General features: G+C 41.8%; 1 protein-coding gene across 2 annotated transcripts in view; it reads left to right on the top strand.

The window, feature by feature from the left end:
• The first annotated feature begins 2,857 nt into the window (after positions 1-2,857).
• The window catches only part of LOC123960621 (single-stranded DNA-binding protein 2), a 62,434-nt gene continuing 43,225 nt past the window's right edge, over positions 2,858-22,066 (top strand). For both annotated transcript variants that reach the window (XM_046035476.1, XM_046035475.1), the window contains exon 1: positions 2,858-2,968. In XM_046035476.1, coding sequence (XP_045891432.1) covers positions 2,913-2,968 — 56 coding nt within the window. In that variant the 5' untranslated portion in view covers positions 2,858-2,912. The remainder of the gene's footprint in view (positions 2,969-22,066) is intronic.

The raw sequence follows: 22,066 nt of genomic DNA, 5'->3' as shown, positions 1-22,066 counted from the left end.
ATGGAGTGTAACATGCTGGGGCTTAGCTTTGATTGTCACCACAGGCCCACAGATTACATGGAGCCACAGTCAATGGGAAAGGAGCTAAGTCCCCTGTGATGGAGTACATCTTCAGCCTTCAGCCAACCTGCCTCCCGGGCTTCCAGCCAGTTGGGAATCCTGCTCAATCCATCAGTCAGTCAGTCAGTCAGCCAGTTGGTCAACAAGCCAGCCAAACTGTCGCCAAGTTTATCAGTCAGTTAGACAGGTTTCACGCCATTAACTCTACGTCTGTACTACTTCCCTTCCTTGGGGGAATGAATGGTTGAGGTGATCTACTATGATCAGACTGTGGCCCCCTGTAGTCCATCGCACCATGTTCCCACCTCAGGCTTCCTGAAGGAGACAAGAGAAAAAGGAGAGAATGTAGAAACACCTGATAAAGGAGAAATACTGAAGTATAAAATATACTCTTTTATAATGAGTTTACACTGTATACAATACAGTACATTTTATACAGTATATAAATATATATTTAGCTAAATGGAACAGCTTAATTAATTGGTACTCAACAATTGGTGTCTGTAACAAACTATTAGTGACACTGTTAGTTATTTTTAGGATAAATCAATTAATATTTTATCTATATTTTATATCTCCTATGTGAATATTATAGGGTCTGCATTTTTGCTTGATCTATTTTCTGTCAAACTCAGCCCTTAATCGATCTATTTCTCTGTTATTAAATCGAAATAACCAGACTTTGGGAGCAGGTCTCTTTAAATTTCTCTTTTAAATACAAATTTACAGACAGGGAGCAGAAATGAAGAGAGTGAGTGAACAAGGAGGGGGAAGAATAAAGCAAAAACAATGGAGGAAGGGAATATAATTTAAAAACTCCAAAGTAGAGGCTAACTGTCTATTACCTCTGTGAGTATCAGAGTACCATCTATCTATCTATCTATCTATCTATCTATCTATCTATCTATCATTTCTTCCACTTCGTCTCTCCCTCTTATCACAATCTCTATTATTTTGGAGCTGCCCTTCACTTTCAGTGGTGGCAATAAGCGCCATGACAGATCACTGAATTCATGGACATATGATTATAATGATACTTTACCATATATTACCAGAACATAACAACAAGCATGTGACCCAGTCAGATCATGTTTGACTTGATTTGACTTATTCACCTAACATGACCTGTTAACCTTTACTGTCTCGCTCTTCTCTCTATCTCTGTATCTTCCTCGCTCTTTCTCGCCTCCTTCCTCCGCCGCTTCCTCCTCCTCCTCCTCCTCCTCCTCCAGCATCCTCTGGAACACATGGTTATTGCCTGCTAGTGGTTGTCATGGTGATCGACCCCAAGGGACTCATCCCAAAACCAAAAGTTCTGCTTGTCTGAAATAGAACCTCCGCCTCTCTCCAAGGGGATAGGGGTTCATTTGGCACATAGGGAGGCAGCGGAGGGGGTGGGTGTGGGGGAGGGGTGGGGGAGGGTTCAGTCAAGGAGAGAGATGAGAGAGTGAGTATAGGGGAGAGAGAGAGAGAGAGAGAGAGAGAGGCAGTGTGCATCTATTCCAACTGGGTCACATCACGGGAGCATTGCGTAAGCGTAAACACTGCTGCCCCTGTGCTATGCCCTTAGCACACATACACACACACACATGTGACACACTGTGTCTTTCCTGAGCGTACTACTGTCTGGGAATCAGTCTGTAGTGTTTTTCAGATCCTGAATGGCACCAAGCCATGGTCTATCTCTTTTCTCTTGTGCTCTCTCTCTCAGTGGATTTGCAATAAGTACATCATGACAGTGGAGTGAACCCTCCTCTTTGTTAGCCGCCAGACTGGACAGCAGCATGACGTAGCACTTCTTCCCTGCTGCAAATCCAAAACCACACACACACACACACACACACACACACACACACAGTGGTCTGTGAAGAAAACAATGTGTCCTGCAGTCATCATGACCTCTAGTTTTTGCAAAGCAGAACTGTAAATGTACCAAACCTGCATCATTCCCATGACCACCAGCACATCACTACACTGTGGGGCCTTCTGAGGACTTCAGCTGTTGATCAAACTCACATATGTGTGTCAGTTACTCCAACAGGTCATCATTAAACCTTCCACAGTGCATTTATTTGACACTGAAGTATCACTGGATATCCTGGACATGTCCTTGGTGGTGGAGCAGCTGCACAGCACCAGTAGGCCTACTTCAAGCATGTAGATTATGTACAGGAAGGCTTCATATGTGGCCACATCTTCCCAGTTGTTTACAGGGCCTGAGGAGTGCTTGCCTGTTTCCAACATGCTCTAGCCTACTCTGCACATGTTTGGATATCTTAACACCTTTTTTAAATAAACACCAATGCAAATGCATAGTTGATATTTGTGAGGGTTGTTTGCGCAGTGCGCTGTGCATGTGTCGGTAGAGGGTGTGATTGTCTATAAAAGGAACAGCCATAGCCAGTTGTTTAAAATCCTAGTTGGAGGGTTTCAAATCCCCCCCCTTTGCACTGAGAGAGGAGAATAGAGGGAGGGAGTGCGGATGTGTGCATGTGTGTGTCAGTCAGTCGGTCTGTCTGCATGTCAGGAGAGGCCTTTCCAATCAGGGAAGAGACACTGACAGACAGACAGACAAGCAGACAGACAGACTTCCGACAGACAGAGCAGCAGGAAGCAGAGGGAAAGACAGAGCGGAGCAAAGAGAGAGAGAGAGGGTAAGGGGGTGTGGCTATTATAAGAGGGGCGTGGTTAAGTATGTCACTCACTGGCGGTTGCCATGGCGAGGGGGCGGTCCCGAACAGCGGGACATCCAATGGGAGACGACGCTGCTTGTGTCACCATGGTGACGGGGCTGTGCCCAGGGAGGTTGTGATGGGTTGACAGGTGCGTGACAATCGGAGCTCTCTGCAAGCATGTACGCCAAAGGCAAGAGTAGCAACGTGCCGTCCGACAGCCAAGCCAGAGAAAAGTAAGTTTTATTTATGGGGGGAGGAAACCGCGGCTGTGAGGGAAGTTCACGAGCGGCCGGGGGCAGTCACACACGGAGCTGCGGCAGGGGAGGGCGCACGGCGCTCCACTCAGCGGCATGGGGCTCTCTGCTAAGCGCTCGATCTGCAAGGCTTGGAAAGTTGACTGCTTCATTTATTTGAAGAAAGATAGACATTTTGTCGGCGGTGTTGTAGGCTACTGTAGACAAAGAAGGTTAAAATTTAACACGCGGTGTCTGCTTCACTGGTTAATTTCAGGTTCAAGATGTTTTTTTTATTCTAAATCTAGCAACATCCTCCTCTTGGCATTTCTGCGCTTGTTGTCTATTTCATTTCATTCCCAGCTGTCAGTTTATAATTTTGCATTGTGTTTGTGCTTGTTTTTAGCCTACACGTGCATTTCAGTTTTCCTACTAAGTAACAACGTAGCCGTTTTGTAAACATGCGGAGAAAAAAATAATAAGACCGTCACGGGTCTGTCGGCTGTGAGAAGCGACAGCAAAGTCCGCGCATTTGACCGCTCACCAGCCGCTGTGTCTTTTTGAGCTACCGCTTTCCAAAGAGACTGTCTTGCCTTGAACGCTCCTTGAGTCTAGTCGCCGCTACAGAAGATGAGCTTTGTGACAGCAGACAGTCATCTTGTCTCCACTCATTTGGCGAGACAGGAACAGCCGATCTATTTCTGTAAAATAGCCTACTTGCCCGTATGGGAGAGGATGTAGGCGCAACAATTTCTGTTTGCATATCAGCAAGCCGAGATACGCGGGGTGGACACGCTTGTCGTGGCTGTGCGGTGGTTTATGCCCGTTGACAGGGTTCACAGACAGAGGACCGAGTTTGACCCAAGTATTAAACTAATTAGGCCTTTTCCTTATCAGAAAAGAGCGTTTACATTATAGAGTTAAGACTTAGTTTTAATAGAATTATCACATCAGCTCAGGTTGTTCCAAATACCTAAACTTGTGAAAATGTGCAGTCTGTAGATGCAGTTGGTACACCAGCCATTTGTCCTACTTTTCAACATTAGGCTATCTGCTGTAGCCTAATGCACAGGGTGTGAAAACTAACACTAAATTGAGATGTTCCAAAACTAGATACACAGAGAATAACAGATGCTAGAGTGCTTTAAGGTGATGCCCCTGTTCAGTTGCATTCAACCAGGCATGGCTGCTCAGTACTTTTTGGTTGCTGAGGGTCAGATGGTCTCTGTGGTTTGGACCTCCACAGTAAAGCTATTCAGAGAGAGAGAAAGTTATAGTATGACAGAGAGCCCTTGCATTTTACTTGTATTCATCATTTGTTGCCAGCTATGAGAGTCCATTGAGGTTAATTGTCCTGGTAGTATGTCCATAAAAGAGTAGATTAATCGTCTCACCTCTGCTCCCAGCTGCTGCTTCTCATTTATTGTGTCTTTTGGATCCAGTTCACCCATGTTTGTCCACAGCGTGATTGAGTGTTCAGCTGCATCCCTTGAGCCCAATTCTTTATCCCCAATCGATTTGAAAAGGATAGGACTGAACAGTCTCGCTGCCTCATTGCATGCACTGACAGAGGCAGAGAGGGAAACGCACGTAAGCATGTATATGTGACGAGCTTTTCTGTTGGTAAAACACAGTAGATACTTAGTGTAATTGTCATTTAGTCACCTGATAGTTTTGCAGAGCAGATCAGTTCACCTATGATGATGAGACTTCAGTTCACATTTTCAGACATGCAGGCCGATAAGTTGATCACCTTCTGTCTTCGAAGGAAACATCTACCTAAACTTTGATCATAGATGTGACAGACATGATCTTTCATAAGGAAAGACCCGCACTTTTGGAGCTGGAGTTTCACATTCATGGACGCCTGACTTTGTGTGATTGAAACAGGGCTGCAACTAACATTAATTTTCCTTGTCGATTAATCTGTCAGTTATTTTCTCAATTCGTTGTTTGGTCTATAAAATGTCACAAAATGGTGAAAAAAATTCGATCAGTGTTTCCCAAAGCCCAAGGCAACCTTCTCAAATGTCTTGTTTTGTCCACAACCCAAATATATTTATTTTACTGAGGAAAGAAACCAGAAACGATTCACAATTAAGAAGCCAAAATCAGAGAAGTTTTACTTTTTTTTTCTTATAAAATTACTCAAAATTACTCAAACTGATAAATTGATTATCCAAATAGTTGGCGATTAGCTTAAAAACTCATCAATTAATCGTTGCAGCCCTAGATTGAAAGAAACATTACTGAACATGAGTTTTGACCATCTACAGTGGCATCTTCTGATTATATTGGAGATTAGTCTTCCTTCTTGTTAAAATTAACAGCTACTTACCATTTCTGTTCTATAAGGGATTTTGTCAAAGATGGTCATATACGAGTATATACTGTCCTTGTGTGCTGATCTAGACTGAGGTGCCTCTGAAATCAAAACAGGCGAGATCTTTCCTGCAGACACTAAACTTCCTACTGTTATCATATTTCATTTGGACTTCCATGCTGTTGCAGATACCTGTGTTTACATTTTGAGGCAGGCGCGATGTTCCATTAATAGGACGTTAATGCCAAGGCCACGACAAAATAAAGGACAGGGTAACAAGAAAACACCAGATGAAAACGCAGTGAAAGGCAAACATCAGGCACGGCAGAGTTTCATTTGTCTCTTAACAAGCAGCCTTGTTTATCAGTGGTATGTATCAGAGAAGAGAAGCAGAGCAGGCCCAGCGCTGCCGAGTCTTCAGTTGTTTCTCATTTCTGCAGCGCAGCGGGGGATAAGAGAGTGGGAGAGACAGAGGGCAACAACAGATTGAAGGAAAGAAGGAGGAGGGAGAGAGCAGGACTGAGGGAATTTGCTGGATCATTAGTTTACAGTGTTGTAGTATTGACCTCAGAATGGACCCCCGCAGACACAGGGCTCTGGCATCTCGCCCATGTAGATGTAGAGGTGTTCTAAATGCAACTGACCTCTATGCAGCCCTGTTCAGTGGTGCGTGTGTGTGTGTGTGCGATAAATATCTGATTTGTGTGGTGTGTCCTTGCTATAGATGTATTTTTGGGAATATACTTTATGGCCACACAAGGCTAAAATATCAGAGATCTCCAAATATTTATCTAGTAGTTTTGCAGTTTGCATACTTGGAGATAAAAAGTAATATAAGCGTTATATAAAATCTGTCTCTGGGAGAATCACAAAAATGTTGCACTTTTTTCTACATTAAATGGGCCGACTGTATAAAGGTGCAGATTTACTAAATCCGCCTGAGGTTACCAGACAAAATAATGGAAGCTTCATTATTTCTCTCTTAAGAAATTGTGTGGACACTTTACAGTCTCTGTGTCCACATTCAAATTCAAATTAGCTTTATTGGCAATTAATGTATAACAACAATATTGCCAAAGCATCATACAAACTACCTAAGAACAATCAACCCCATACATTTCATTACTACCTATTGCTTTGCATGACATTTAAGGTATTCTGCATGAGGAGTCATTGTAACATACGACAGCTCAAATGTCTATAAACACAATAATTCATCTGCACGATTGTTATAAAAACATACTTATGCCTCAATGAAAATTCTGTCCATAATTTATTAAAGTCATTATAGTTAAGCTGTACCTGATATTTCTCCAGACTGCATGTACTTTTCTGCAATTGTAAGCACACAGTTCATGAAGTACACAATAGATGTGGCTAAAGCTGTTATCATTTGTTCATATTTAATCTGTCCCCTTTACAGAGAAGGGTATGCAGATAAAGAAAAACAGATGAGGAAAAGGATGTCTTAAGGATCAGTGTACCCAAAACATAAAAATACATAAATAAACAAAACACATATTGTCTCACTTACCGCTAACTGTATCACGCCACACAGATAGTTCAGGTTAGAGGTGCCACGGTTGTAGGATATCTGCTTCTGAAAATAGTGCAGCAGCGCGCCAGTTCAATAAAGGTGGATGGAATTTTGTTTGTGTAGTTCAAAGCTCTAAAAGCTGACATTTGAAAAACTCAGAAACATGTCTGTGCAGAAACAGTGTCCCTGACCTAGGACCTTTTTATCAGTAGAAAGTAGTTCCAGTCACAAACTGTTGGCAGCAAGGTCTAGGGATTACGCTGAGTAGCAGGGACATCTGCAAAGAAAGCCCAGACTATCTGCAAACAATATGTATTTTATGATTTATTTGAACTGATCCTTGACAGGTTTAAGAGAACATAGATGTGAATCACACAACTGTGGCTTTAAGGAGGGAGGAGGAAAATAATATAATATAAATATTATATTAATATTTTATAGCACCATACTGTGTGTTTGTAAATAAAATCCTGATGCAGACATTGTTTAATATGTATTCCTTATACTTATGCTCCACGTGTGTGTGTGTGTGTGTGTGTGTGTGTGTGTGTGTGTGTGTGCAGGGATGAGAGGCGATATAGAAAGCCGTCTCTACACCTATCTGCCTGTAGTGAACATTCTCTCTGGGTCTCAGACAGCAACACTGCTCTATTTTTTCTCTCTCTCTCTCTGGCTGTACCTATGTTACGGTCTGCACTTGATTTTGATTCAGAGTGACAGTACACGACCACTGGCTGTGTACTGCAGTTGTTCGACGAGTGTAGGTTTCAGTCACTAGCAGTTAGAGGACACATTCCACATAGTTCTGGGATTGTGGTCCTGAGTGAGTTGCATTGCAGCACATAGTACACATTCCTTTTTCCCCCTGTTCTGTGTGTGTGTAATGAATCATGGAACAAACACTGATTAACAGACATGCTTCTCGCTTCTCTCCGTTTCTCTTGGTTTCAGAGACATACAGCACTTTTCTGGTTTTAGTGGATTTTTTCCTAGAAAGTACAACGTGCATTTTATTTGTTTTGTTTTTTACTCATCAGATTAATAAGCTCCAACTGTGAACTCACAGTCCAATGATCATAAGTGCCATGTTGTTCAGTCTGTAGTTCAGCTGCCAAGTATAAATGTGGTGCAGACTTAAGCATTTCTGGAGCTGTAAGGATCATCATTCTGCACACATACACACACACACACAGACACACACACACACACACACACACACACACACACACAGCTACTTCTGAACCGAGACACCTCAGAATCCTGCCAGGAGGCTGCCAATGCAGCATTGCGCAGACTGAGGCAAAGCAGTGCATGCTGGGAGTGTTTATCCGACAGAAGCAATTCAGACTGCCACTCTGGCTCTAACAGTGAGTCGCATTACAGGAGAACTACAATAAAAATAGAGCAGCATCTCACACACACACACACACACACACACATACACTGTACACTCACAATGCCTTGCATCGACTGTGCAGGGAATCTGATTGTGTCCATGCCAGCTGCCACCTGATGAATGTAATTGATGAGTTTTTAGTGTGTTTGCTATATCTCAGTGTCCTTGAGAGAAACGACAGAGGCACGCTTGTTGGAGGAAAGGGAGAGGAAGATCATTTGTTAGAGCATGAACAAAAGAATATAGCCGGAGGACAAGCACATGTTGCTCGTCAACCTGGTGTGCGAGCAGCAGAGTATGGAAAGTGAGCATAAAACGTGAATGGTGGAAAACAAATTGAATGTTCGACATAAGTTCACCAGTTGAGAGGTTAAAAAAAGAAGAAGAAAAGAAGAAGCATTGAATAAAAGAAAGGTCAAAAGGGAAAGGGAGAGTTTTTGTGTCCAGGTCAGACGAGGTCAAGTGATATCCTGCAGGACCTCGCGGTCTAATGCTCCATAATGGCTGTGTGTCGGACCTCTGCACTCTACACGCATCTCACTCTGTCTGTGGATCACTTACACTGGTAAGTGGTCACACCTGGTTCTGTTGGCTTAAGTCCAGTTACGGAATAAAAAGCCCCAGTGAGAAACCACTCACCCTGTACATAAGAGCCACACGGTGGGCCTCGACTTTAGCTAAACTTTGCTCCTCCCTGTTTAAGTCAACAGAGAACATATAAAATGTGTTTGATAACGTGTGTGTTTCTGTATCCTCTCTTTGCTGCTTTGGGTCAGCAGAGAGTGCACTGAGTGTATAAGGCTGTAAGCCCATCTGAGCTGTCTGCTTACAGTACTTTCCCCATATGTTTCATCCCTCAAAATCAACCTCCATCTGTCTGTCACGCCGCCTGTGTGAATGTGAACGACACCATACAGTGATCATTACACAGCTAATAGCCTCTCCAGCTCTCATGGGATGCTTGTGAACAACTGTGAGAACACAGAGAACTGTCACCGCTCTCTATGTTGTCTTTTACCAACACTGTCGGTCAGAGAAAGATATCGACTTAAAAATGTAGCCAATGTATTTAATCCTCACAGCGTTTCAGATTAGCATCAATCTGGGATTACAAGAAAACCAGAGACGAAATGGAGCTTTGATATGTTTTCCTTTTTTTCCTGGGTATACAGAGCTGTCTTCAAACGAAAGTGATGATGACAGTTTGACAAGGCCCTGATAGAAACCACTTTTTAACCTGCTGAACACATACAGGCTGTTAAAAGTCCTCTTTTATCTGCTGGCATCCCTCCTAGTCTCTCTCTTATCCCTGCTGCCAGAGATGTAACTTGCCATAGAACTGCTATCAAAGCAGCGGCCTCTTATTGAGCTGTGTCAGGTGGGGGCAGCCTCTGATCGACGCAGAGAAAAAAAGGGGGCGGCATGTCAATCAACAGAGAGGACCCTGTAGAAGGCGCCCTCACAGGACGCCTTGGGGTCCTTGGGAAGGATAAACGTGACAAAAGGACTCCGTCGGCATCAGATATCATGTAGCAAAGAAGGGAAAGAGGGCACAGCATCCTGAAAGTCTTTTATCACTCTACTCGGAAGACGGAGGGTACGGATGAGTGAGTTTATCACCCGGTGCCGGTCCCTTAGGACCCCATGGGTGTCCCTGAATGCCTCTGTTTTAATTAGAAACACCATCACATCATATCTTTCCTTTTGCCTTTTCTCCTCTTCTCTTCAAGGAACCCAGTCCTCCTCTCTGCAGTAGTTTCAGTGTATCAAGTTTATCTTTGGGGTGAGATACACATATTTGGAGAGTGGAGGATTCAGATCAGTGCACTGTGGATGAGTGTGAGACATGAAGCAGAGAGCGGGGACATTTCATAGGATGCTCTGTTGCCTATGACTGGGAGCTACAATCCATGCTGTCAGTCTTTGTTCATGTTGTTAGTGGTAGCACTTGTGGTTTTGTCAGGAAGTTTTTTTGTTGCCCCTGGTGACACCAAATATGCACAGCTTTGCTCCAAGCCACAGCACAGTAGGGACGCTCCCTCAAAGCGCTTCCTGTAACCTGAGAGTTCCAGCCAAAAGTAAATGCTGATGGAGGAAACAACACTCACTCTCTATAAGCTCAGTTGAGAAAAGCCCAACGCCTGCTCACTGCTTGTATTTTTCTGATTTGCAGTCCAACTTTTCTGTTTAAACATTAATTATTTTAGCATCTTCATTTATTTGCTCCACCTGTCTAGTAATGTATAAGAGTCATTTCCCCCCTGTTTTTATCAACACAAGTCAACTGTGTCACACTCATTTTACTGCATGACAACCGCTCTTGTACTCACCGGTGTGGTTTATATTGCATTTCTATTGTGAGTGCCACAGTGTAAGTGCAGATGCTGCTGTGCCTCCCCTGCCTGCTGAGAATAGTGGAGGTTGGTTGGAGGCCGCTCTGCTGATATTCCTCCATCATTGATATGCAAGCTGCATCGCACAGGCGCTAGCGCAAGGTTAAGCATGCGTGACGGCCAGGCTTAGGAACTGCTTCAGAGACTCTCTCTCTCTCTCTCTCTCTCTCTCTCTCTCTCTCTCTCTCTCTCTCTCCTCCACACCCACAAACACACATTCTCTCACTGTGTCGTCTGTCTGCATAGCCCTTCTTCTATGTCTTGGCCTCAATTGTCCCTTGTCTGTTTTGTGAAGTTAAGCCACAGAGTTCTTCACTTTAATTCTCCATAAATGATCCGTCCTTAACATGACCACATACTGTCTGTCCACTGATCCCTATAAAGTCCTCCGTGGCATTTTCTCCCCTCCCAATGCAAGGCAGTATATCCTCTCGCTTAGGATTTAAATCTCTGACGTTGAGTTCTTGCCTTTTTAAGGTCCATTAAATGCCATTTCTCTACCATGGAGAAGCAGGAAGGATAAATGAGTGATGGAAGGAACAGAGCAGGGCATCAGTGGGACTGTTCATCAGGATAGCTCCAGTGTTGGAATTTTAACTAACTGGGAATAACTCCAACTAGTACATTTTTTTGTCTTTTCTAAGTGTGTTTTTTTTCTTGTTATTAAATGATATTATTCCGTTACAGACATCTTGGAGCATACATTTTACTGCTAATTTGTACAACCTCATGTTGCAGCAAGATGTATTTCTCTGAATGGTTAGTCATTTATTTATACTTCCTCTGGAGCCTGTGCTCAGGCCTTAATAGCTTCACATTCTTCCCTAAATTGCTCTAGATTGCCTTTATCAGTATCAGTTTTTTTTTATCTCATCTCGAAGCTTTGTTGTTCAAAAGAATAGAATTACATCCCATAGAAAGGAATTCTAATCCCATAAGATTAGAGCAGTGCTGTCCTCCCAGTTGTCTCCTTCTCCCTTTGGGATTGTCAGAGTAGCTTTTGATTGTGGAATGTCGCATTGTGTGAGCTGAACAATGTCACTGGACAGTCTGCGGAGCTGGCGGGGGACAAGGGTGACATTCCAGGTCCTACATACTACTGTACAACAGGGAGGCTCAGAGGATAGAGGTTAGGTTGGTTCATGTTCTTATATCTCAGTGGGGACTGAATGTACACTAACCCATGGTGAGTCTTCGTGGGGACCAAAATTGAGGTCCCAACAGGTAGAGACTTCTTTTTGAGGGTTAAGACAGGGAATGCATTCTGTTAATGAAATATCCCCACTGGGAAACATGTGTATTAGTATGACCCTCAGACTTTATTCGGAATAATAGTCATAAGCGGATGCAAGTTTTGGATGTTTGTCTGATGTCACCCCAGTTGCCAGATCGTCTATGAAACACAATCTACCCATCTGAAAATATCATGTATGTAGCCACAAAGTGTATTTTTAAGACTTCGTTTACAGGGTTTTCATTTTAATATGAGTCAGCTTGAAACATTAAAGAGTCAGGCAAAGACATTTCAACACTCACGAAGCAAACATTAGCTAAATTAGCTAACTAGCTACATTTGATCAAAGCTGCTAGAGACTGTTGCCTTAGTGGCTATCAGCTAAACGAGAATCCTGTTTCTGCCTAAATGGGGACCGGATTTAGCGAACAGTCTCATTTATTATACCTAGCTAAAGCTTAATACCACGGCCCTGCAGTGAATCCTTCATGAAGGTAAAGTGTTCACTTTCTGTTGTTTCAGAGAGGTGTTGATTCAACTTATGGCCATTTTTAGGTCTGTTTTACATCTATTTGTCCTTTTCTATATATATGAATGAAATTATCAGTCAGTTAATCAGTAAATTGACAATTCATTAGCAACTATTATAATAATCCACTAATTGATTAGCCTAAGCCTAAACTTTTGCAGGTTCAATTCTGTCAAATGTGAAGGTTTGCTGCCTTTTTCTACGTCATAGTAAATTGAATATCTTTGTGTTTTGGACTGTTTGGACAAAACACGCATTTTGAGGCCATGTGGGCTTTTGGAAAAGTGAGTGGTATTTGTGCATATTTTCTGATATTTTATAGTCAAACCAATTAGTTAATTGCAGTTCTAGTTCTGTTCTATTGTTTTGTTGTCTTCCAACGTCCTACATACCAAAATTTTGGCCATTTTGTATACAGAGCTCACAATCCATTAAACGCCCCTCCTCCTGTGAAACTCTGAAAATAGACTTTAAAAGAATACAGTAATTAACCTCGTATGATCACTAAGTGTTGTCATCAAACTCTAAGTTCTCTCTGTAAACAGCGCTTTAATATGCTGGGCTTTATGGCTGTGTTGCATTCAAGATTTACAGTAATAGCTTGTAGAGAGAGTTGAACAAGGAAAACGCTCCTAAATATCATTGGTGTTCTTTCAGCTGTGAAATTAAACAAACTCCCCACGAGAGGTGACTCAATCTAAAGAAATCAAAGCCAATGAAATGGAACTCAAATTAAGAAAGTGATGGATTTTCCTCCGCTTTTATTTGATTTATCTACTATACATGTTTGCAAACAAATTTTGGTTGTAGAGAAATCTTACTGGCTGAAACCTATGTGTAAACAACAAATTGTTATATAAAGGACACAACTGGATTTTTGCTCAATTAGTCTGTTGGTAAACAGTGGGCTACCCATCACGCTCTTTCACCATCTCTCTCTGTTCCTCTGTCTCTCTGATAAGCTGGCATTTCCTGCTATCTCAGCCCTAGGCATTGTTGTCTGCTCTGTGAGACAGTAGAGTCTCTGCACTGCTGACAGAACAAGAGTTGTTTCATTTTGTCTGATTGTGCCCGTATCGGGCTTCCTTTTTATTGTATTGTCTGTTCAAGTCTTAATTGCAGCTGCACTAATTAGCTGTGTTCGAAATGCGAGTGGGGGAGTGTATCCTGCCAAAGCTGCCACCAGTCAGTCTCTGTAGTCTTGTACACACCACCCACTGAACTCATAGCCAGCATTTTCACTGATACAGAAACACAAAGCAAAATTATGAATTTATCAATATTCTTATGCCATCATCAAGGCATATACTTTAACCTTATTTTTTCTGTTGCCATTCCAGTGACCTGAAGCAGGAGCATAAACAGAAAAAAATTGTAGGATATCCAGTTTTTGTTTGTCTTACGAGGTATGAGGTTGTTCATTTGTAATTATACAGCACGATGCTGATAGACTGTCTTATGTGATAATAAACTGAATATATTTAAGTTTTGAAGTGTTGGTCTGACAAAACAGGTAAAATGATCACACCTTACCTTGTGATCAGCATTTTCACTATTTGATTATAAACCAGAAAACAATAATTGTCTTGTTAATCAATAATGAAAATATTTCTTAGTGGCAGCCCTAAAATTGCAGAATGACATGTTGTAAAGTCATACCAATACCTGCTTACAGATCCCACTTTTTTTCTCAAAATACTAATTTCAGTATCTAAACTCAGTGTCGCATTACAAGCAGTTTTTGTCAAGACATTCATACACCAACAAGAACAACAAGGCTCTATGCAGAATGTTCACAGGTAAATTTCTCTGAATCATAGTATCAGCTCAGTCCTCAGCTAAAGTAAACACTCCCTGGTCGATATTGTGCTTTACATTCTAATTTTCATTTCAAGTTACGTAACAATTTTTTATTTAAACTGCCCCCACAAACATTTCAACAGTTACTTTAAATTAGAGAATATGCTTTACACATGATTTAGCTTATCTTTACTCTCTGTTCTTTCTGTTCCATCATGCTGCTATTTTTTTATCCCTAACATATTTGATGATAACCAGGTTTGGGTGTAGTCTCTTAGAGGCACAGTCTGCGCTATCACAACACAGGGCTGGAGGTTTGCATCTACAGTTGGACTTGTGGTCAGAGTATCTTGATAAGTTGGCTGTTATCAGTCTGTTCACCATGTAGCTTGGGTTACTACATGAGCTCACGTTATTCTTCTCTCTCATAAAGGATCAAAAACGCATATTCTGAATCGGTCAGTGTTTACTGCAACATTGTTGTCCATTGTTGTGCATTGTAGGTGATTGATCGATCAGTTGATCAGCATAAATTAAAAAAAGATATGTTGCATTTGGGCTCTGCTGGGTATTTGCCATTGAGTGGCCAAATAAATAGAACACACCTAAATATGTTAATATAAATAAACAAAAACTGTGCACTGTTGTTGTGTGCTATCTATAATCTTTGTTGTTTTAATATTTGTCAACTTGCATTGGATGGTCCCAGGGGGGAGGAGGGGGAGGAAGAGATTCTGGGATCTCTAGTTAATGAAAGGTAAACACAAGGTCCACACTGAGGTGAGCCAAAGAACGCATGAGTCTTCCTCTCTGTCAGGATATGAGCTTCATTCTTGTGACTTATACTACTACGCCTGACATTTCAACTTTCTACTGGCAAATTCCTCTCTTTGCAGGAGGAACATTTCCCTGAAACTGACTTCACTGTGTACAGCCACATGTTCGGTTTTGTGTCTTTATTATGTGAACTACGAAATACATTTCCTCTCAGTGTATTTAGCAGCTGGCAGGACACACGGTATAATGCTGCACGTCAACATCATTTTCCCTCGAGGGCAGTTCACTTATGTGACAGTATTTATCAGCCACCTGTGTAATGTCATCGAGACTTTATTTGTGAGCCTGGTCAACCTCTCACACAGTTCTGAAGTTGGCCAGCTTCGTTCACCCCAACTGTTCTCAGCCAGGGCAGGCTACACTGATTTTTGCCAAGCCGGTGTTGGAGCATTCAGGCCTGTCACCCAGCCAATGCTCCACTGAGGGCTTTACTATGTGTTGTGGAAGTGAGAGGGATAAAGGCTACGACAAACATTTGCTCAGCGTGTGAGACCATCTCAGTAGAGACAAAACAGGGAACATGAGCAGATAAAGCACAGTTTATTTGAGTATGAGTGTCTCTCCTCAGGCTGTTTCCATGCAGGATTATGACACGTGTTCTGCTAATCTTCAAAGCTGGAGTGAACTTTTCACTGCTACTCCCAGCTCTCGACTATGCTCCGAACCTGTAGCTGCAGTCTACGCAGAGGCCAGCGTCAGAGAGAATACACTTTACATGAATATCTCAATACAAGTGCTCTGCCTTTAGCAGGAGCCATTAGAGAGACCTCAGGGGATAGCGTGGAAGGGTAATGAAGAATATAGATTTAACTTGTGACCATCAGCAAAAATACCAATTAGAAATGCATCAGCAAGCAGGCAGCGATAGAGAAACAGCACACTGCCAGTTGGGGATTAATTGAAGGCATGTATTTGACTGAGATTTAAAAGTTGAAGGAGTCTAATGGAAGTCTTTGTACAGTTTTGTCGCGCTTAAATAATAAATCATCTCATTGTTGATGGTTGTTTTCTTCTACATGATGATATCAACGTTACGTACATGCAGGTTTTGATGTTATTTGATGCACTTGTGTTATGCTGTGATCACACAATTGGGTAAATATCAACACAAAACCTCTCAAAGGCAGAGTGACCAACAACTCGTTCAAAACATTTTCGTCTTTATTAATTAAAAGAGCAGATTGTCTGCAATTCAGCCTTCTATTCTCACAGTGCTTGCACGTTGCGTTCATTTCCACTTGCAACTAGTGTTCAAGGGAAGCGTCAGCCTAATATAAGCTCACTCTCTTGGAGATCCTGCCTGATAAAGGTGTGTGACAGCAGCAGGCATGTTCTTAATATTGTCCTTTTCGGTTTTGCTCACAGGCTGCAGCATCACTCCTATCCTGCTCCGTCCTGACCTCCCCTCGCTGCGCTTCCCAGCTTCTTTCATTAATCATTTACTCTCTCCCTCCTCTCTGCCTCTCTCTATCTCTCTTTCTCTTTCTGTCGCCCTCTTCTTCGCTCTCCTTGCTTTCTCTTCCTCTCCACCCTCTAGTCCTCTTGTTGCTGCTAATCTTTATGCCTTTATCTTTCTCTTCATCACTACATCTTTATCTCTCTGTTGACTGGTAAATTACTTATCTTTGTCCTTCCCTCGATACTATCAGCGTGTATCATTGCCTTTGCATTCCATAATCTCCCTCTTTTCTTGCTTTTTCTCATTGCCTCTTTCAAACTATGTGTGTGCATGGGTTTTACAGTACATATCCATGGTTGTGTGTGAACTGTGCAGAGAGGTGGAAAGAATAGCTCAGAAAAAGCGTCTAGTATATGCAGCTAACATCGCTTTCAAACTATTAATCCACTCGCACCTAGCTGTCCAACTCCCCTGCACAGATTCATTAAAACTATACTTTTGCCTAATGAAAATGCATCAGGGATTAGTCCACTGGAACCTGATTTTCCACATAAAGTGATTTGACCATGATCCTGTCGCTGTACCTAACCCAGACGTGGTGCATACATAAATAGCCCTGTTTTGAAGATGCTCTTCACTGTATAAAGGCTCCATAATCCCCATGGTTGTTTGGGCTGTTGTTTTTTTTTCTCTGTTGTTTTCCTGAAGCCCTGCGTATAAGATGAATTATTCAGCATTGTAATGGGTCTATATTTGTCGTTGTTTATCTTGCCTCAGTGCCCCCGCCACCCTCATCGCTGCCCTACCACCATCTCACTCCCAGCTTTCACTTGTCTGTCTGTCTATCTGTCTGGCAAGCGTAGCCCACTCCACCCGCAGAGGATGCTCCACTTTAATGAATGAAGTGAAGTCATTTAGCAAGGCTCTTAATGGCACGTAAAGCCCCGCTGCTAGGCTTGATTAATCAGGGAAAGTGTTTGGCTGTCACACACAGGGCTGTCCTCAGCAGGGGCAGCAGCTTGATCACTGCACTCTCTTTTATGGCGGGGTCCCTCTCTATTCTCGCCAGAGTTGTCTGGAGGCCGAGCTACCAACGCTCCCCTCATCCACAGGTGGCATCTGTTTGATGGTAGGCTTTTGGAGGCTTGATTGCAGAGTGAGAGCCCGCTTGGCTTCAGTGTACACTGGGCGAGATGATGATGATGATGATAATGTTGATGATCCTACGCCAGAGTCAAAGACAGGTGTCTGTGATTTGTGTCCTTCTTGTGTGGATATCATGAGAGGACACTGCTGGTAGTGGGTAGGAACACAAACAGAAAGGAGTGTAAAAAAAAATAAAATAAAAACATTTCTTTACCACTGCCTCATGCATGGGGCCATTCTGACTACTATAAAGGGGATGGGCAAGATAAACACAAACACCATACCGTTGCATAGAAGTGTAAATGCATATATGAAAGCTGAAAGCCAGGCCGATATAGCAGCCGATGTTAGCTGCTTGTAGATATATTCTATCCGTGTATGTCAGCCGATAAGTAACAAGAAATTTTTGTACACAAATGCCAAACTAGGTTTGCAATAATTTTGAAACAGTGTCACTATTACATAGCTTGTTCATCAGAGAGCACTGAAAAGTAGATTTTTACACAGTAAAGGTCTAATTTAGTATCTTTAGTGTGTTAAAAAGTACTGGGTGTATATCGTTATTGCATTTTTTAAACTCAAATATAGATATTACTATCAGCCTCAAAAATCCAGAATTGGTTAGTCCGTAGAACCATTTCGTTTTTTTTGCACCAAAATTTAAAGCCTTTAAAACTGACATGTTTGTCCATTTTGTATTGGGTAGCTAACGCATGTCACTGCCTGTATTGCATCAGTCATTTATGCTGCAAAATTACAGCAAACATAGAAATGAAAAATGTCTCAAAAATCATGACAACATATGCCAAACAAGCTGCATTAGCAAAGAGGCCCAAGTAGATCCAGACACAACACAAAATACTGGTGCAGCATTGAAAATGATGCTGTAACTAAACTTTATGAGCTTTACCAAACTGGAGTTTACTGCAGGTCTAATTTATTGTACTATTTCGTCAATAGGAAATTTAAAGGAGTCACTTTATTTCTCCTTATTGCTTTATTATTCACTAAAGTGTTCCATTCGCTTGAAAGCAAAGTGCTTCAAAGACACTATAGCTCTCAGTAGATACTTCACAGTGTCACTTTTACTAACATTATTCTTTGCTTTGAACACACACAGCAGCAATTTAAGGCAGCAATTTAGTCTTTTATAGTAGGTAAGCATATCCAGGAGATAATTACAGTATTTCAACTTCCTGACTGTGACTTAGTTCAATCTAGGATTACTTCCCCTTTGTTATTACCTCTCTCACAGAACCCATTGAAATTCATTTATAAAAAATATAATGAAATTCAGTGCATACTCTGAGGCATAGTATGCCTGTGTGTCTTTCATTTTGTCCTTTCTGTACGTTATGTTTTCAGGAGTCATTTACTTTTTCTCTTACAGAATGGCAGGAATTGGGTCTAGTCTAGCCCAGCTGTTTTCGATGTGGGGTTTTGTGTTAATTTGCAGAAGGAGGTCACAGCAGGGTGCTTGGCTAACTGAGACAACGCTCAGTGAGAATCCTCAACATTAGAATATGAAAGTTTACAGATCTCAAGAGTATTCATCTTGGGGCTCATCCGCTCGCACCCATCACCTCCATCCTCCCCATCTGTCTTTTTTTTCTCTCTCTCTAATCCCCCTTCTTCACTCTCTTCTCTTCACCAGAACCTTTCATCTCTCTTTGCTACGCTCTTGTCACCCCATCACTCTCTTTTCTCATTTTCTCTCTTTTTCTGTAATTTTCCTCCGTGGTAGAATTGGAGAGAGGGGGTATGTTTCACTCTCTGGATGTTTGTTCTTATTTTTCCTTCATTTGTCTATCCAGTTATCCAGAAATCACTTCTCTTCTTATGCTGTTGCTTACAGGAAATCTGTGTATAACACAGTCCCAGTCATATGAGACATTGCAGAGTGACACCATCCAAAGACTCAGTTGTGTGCAACTGCTGTTCTATAGATAAAACAGCAAAACTAAACAGAATTTTATTTTGTTTTACTCCTTTTCCCCTCTCTATTTTGTTAAACAACTCCGGTAGTACGTTACATAAATTCCACTTCATTATCGATAACATTTAACAATATTCCCATCCCTAATGCAAATATAATTTGTTTAGAAACTATATATATATATATATATACAGTATCTCACAAAAGTGAGTACACCCCACCTTTTTGTAAATATTTGATTATATATTTTCATGTGACAACACAATGACCCTTTGCTACAATGTAAAGTAGTGAGTGTACAGCTTGTATAACAGTGTAAATTTGCTGTCCCCTCAAAATAACACAACACACACCCATTAATGTCTAAACTGCTGGCAACAACAGTAAGTACACCCCTAAGTGAAAATGTCCAAATTGGGCCCAAATGACCCTTTGCTAAGCCACGGCCCTAGTTCACACTACACGATTTTTAGCCCGATTTGCCGCTCTGCGAGCTCGGCGACAGTTAGGCTGTGATCAGGAGTAAATCAGCGGTTGATCAGCGGTCGCCTGTCGTTATGTGTGAACTACTCAATGACGCGTCAAAACGGCTCTCCGACACATTTCTGACACATCGCCGATGTCAGATATCTAGCAAGCCAAATGTCTGTGGATCCACATCCAGCCAATGAGAGCAGGCAGCTGGCAGAACAGGCAGCTACTTTTTCACCACAAAACACTTTTCCTGCTACCTGAGTGTCCTAATCCATTCTTTCACCCAGATTTTTTGTCTTTAAAATTGGTATCTTAATAATAACAAACAACAGCTGTTTCATGTGTAGGTTCACGCCATTTCCCGTTTCACATTTCACGTGTGTTTTGTTGACAAAAGGTGGTTTGGAGACCAGCGTCGGGTGACAGAGCCGCTGTCTGCTCGTGTAGTGTGTGACCCCCTGTCACTGATCAGTTACATAGTGTGAACGCCACAACGACTTCAAGACTCCCGTCACAAGACGGCAAGTTGTGTAGTCTGCACTCACTGTTGTTGCCAGCAGTTTAGACATTAATGGGTGTGTGTTGTGTTATTTTGAGGGGACAGCAAATTTACACTGTGTACACAAGCTGTACACTCACTACTTTACATTGTAGCAAAGGGTCATTTCTTCAGTGTTGTCACATCAAATATTTGCAAAAATGTGAGGTCGTGAACTCACTTTTGTGAGATACTGTATATATTGTTCCAGTTTTAAAACTTGGAGGAATGGCCTTGTTGATGTAGTGCTGCATTTCAGTTGTCATGCTTCAGACAGCACTGGTCAGATTTTATTGCAACATTTCCAGATTTGATAAATCATACTGCTGTAGTAAAGCCACAAAGTCATACCTATGTCTCCGTAGCAGCAGGTAACTGTTCTGAAACTTGACTTAGGGCTGCAATAATGAATATTTGTATTTTAGCAATGGATAAAATGTGTAATGTGAAGGAAGTCAGTCGTAGTTAAAATGATCATCCGACTCAGCAGTTTCCCTCAGAGTGTTTTTACCATATTTTAACCCTTGTTTTGGTTTTCTGGCCTGTAACCTCACTGTTTTACCACTCTTATGAGTGGCATTTCCTGGCTGTTGTTTATCAGTGAAAAACCTGCTATAAATCAGCGATTACCTGGTGAAGAAAGTGAAGTATTTAGCTAGATCAGGAGTTGGTGGAGAGCAAAACTAAATGAGGTTACATTCATCAGGTGGCCAGAAACAAGACAAACAAATGAAATTTTATCCGTGTCTGCTGGTTGTGTAAATAAGTTTGCCAGGTCAATTTTATACGGTGTCAGTGTTGTGTTTACAGCTTGTTGCACTGCCCCAAGTGGCCAGAAAATAAATGATTGTAGGTTTAACTATCCAGAAGTCGTGCAATTTCACATCATTAAACAGCACTGATCGTACTCCTGTACAGTTTAAAGTATGTGATAATTACTTACCAAGTACCAAAAGGCACAAGACATCATTGTCTCACTGCATCGCTCTCTAACTGCTGCTTAGGAGACAGTTTGCATTCATCACTTCCTGCGGGTAGAGGCAATTTCCTCCTGCCCACGCCCAACACCAGAATTTTTGGCACAGAAGGCACTAGAATCTTACTTAGAGGGGATGAGACGCTGCAGTCTCTTCTGTGGTTCTACTTTGTGGTTGCTGAGACTGTGTATTTTTACATAGAAATATCTCCAGGTGCAGCTTTAACAGAATAAAATGTGCAGTTACAAAATAACAAATGTGACTTTCACCAGACAGTTTTACCAATAATGCAGTATAATGAGATGCTATATTTCTGAACAACATACTGTGGGAGGTGTTGTTTTATAGTACATGTAACAATCATTCTTATACATAGCATGTTTACAGGCAAGAATTTATTTACGGTTTTATTACTTCTCTTTTCATATAATTTTATTTTCCTGGTCAAATATGTGTTATTAGGCTATGTCAGCAGCAAGTCTTGTAAATATGTCAATTAACATGTCGAAGTTTACTCACTTTTCCATTTCATCTTTAACAAGGGTGAAATAATCTGTAGCTAATCTATAACAGGAATAT

The sequence above is a fragment of the Micropterus dolomieu genome, linkage group LG21 (genome assembly GCF_021292245.1).
Source record: "Micropterus dolomieu isolate WLL.071019.BEF.003 ecotype Adirondacks linkage group LG21, ASM2129224v1, whole genome shotgun sequence".
In the NCBI taxonomy this organism is placed as follows: Eukaryota; Metazoa; Chordata; class Actinopteri; order Centrarchiformes; family Centrarchidae; genus Micropterus; species Micropterus dolomieu.
The sequence above is the reverse complement of the archived record's forward strand: the minus strand, read 5'-3'. Positions and strand labels throughout refer to the sequence as shown.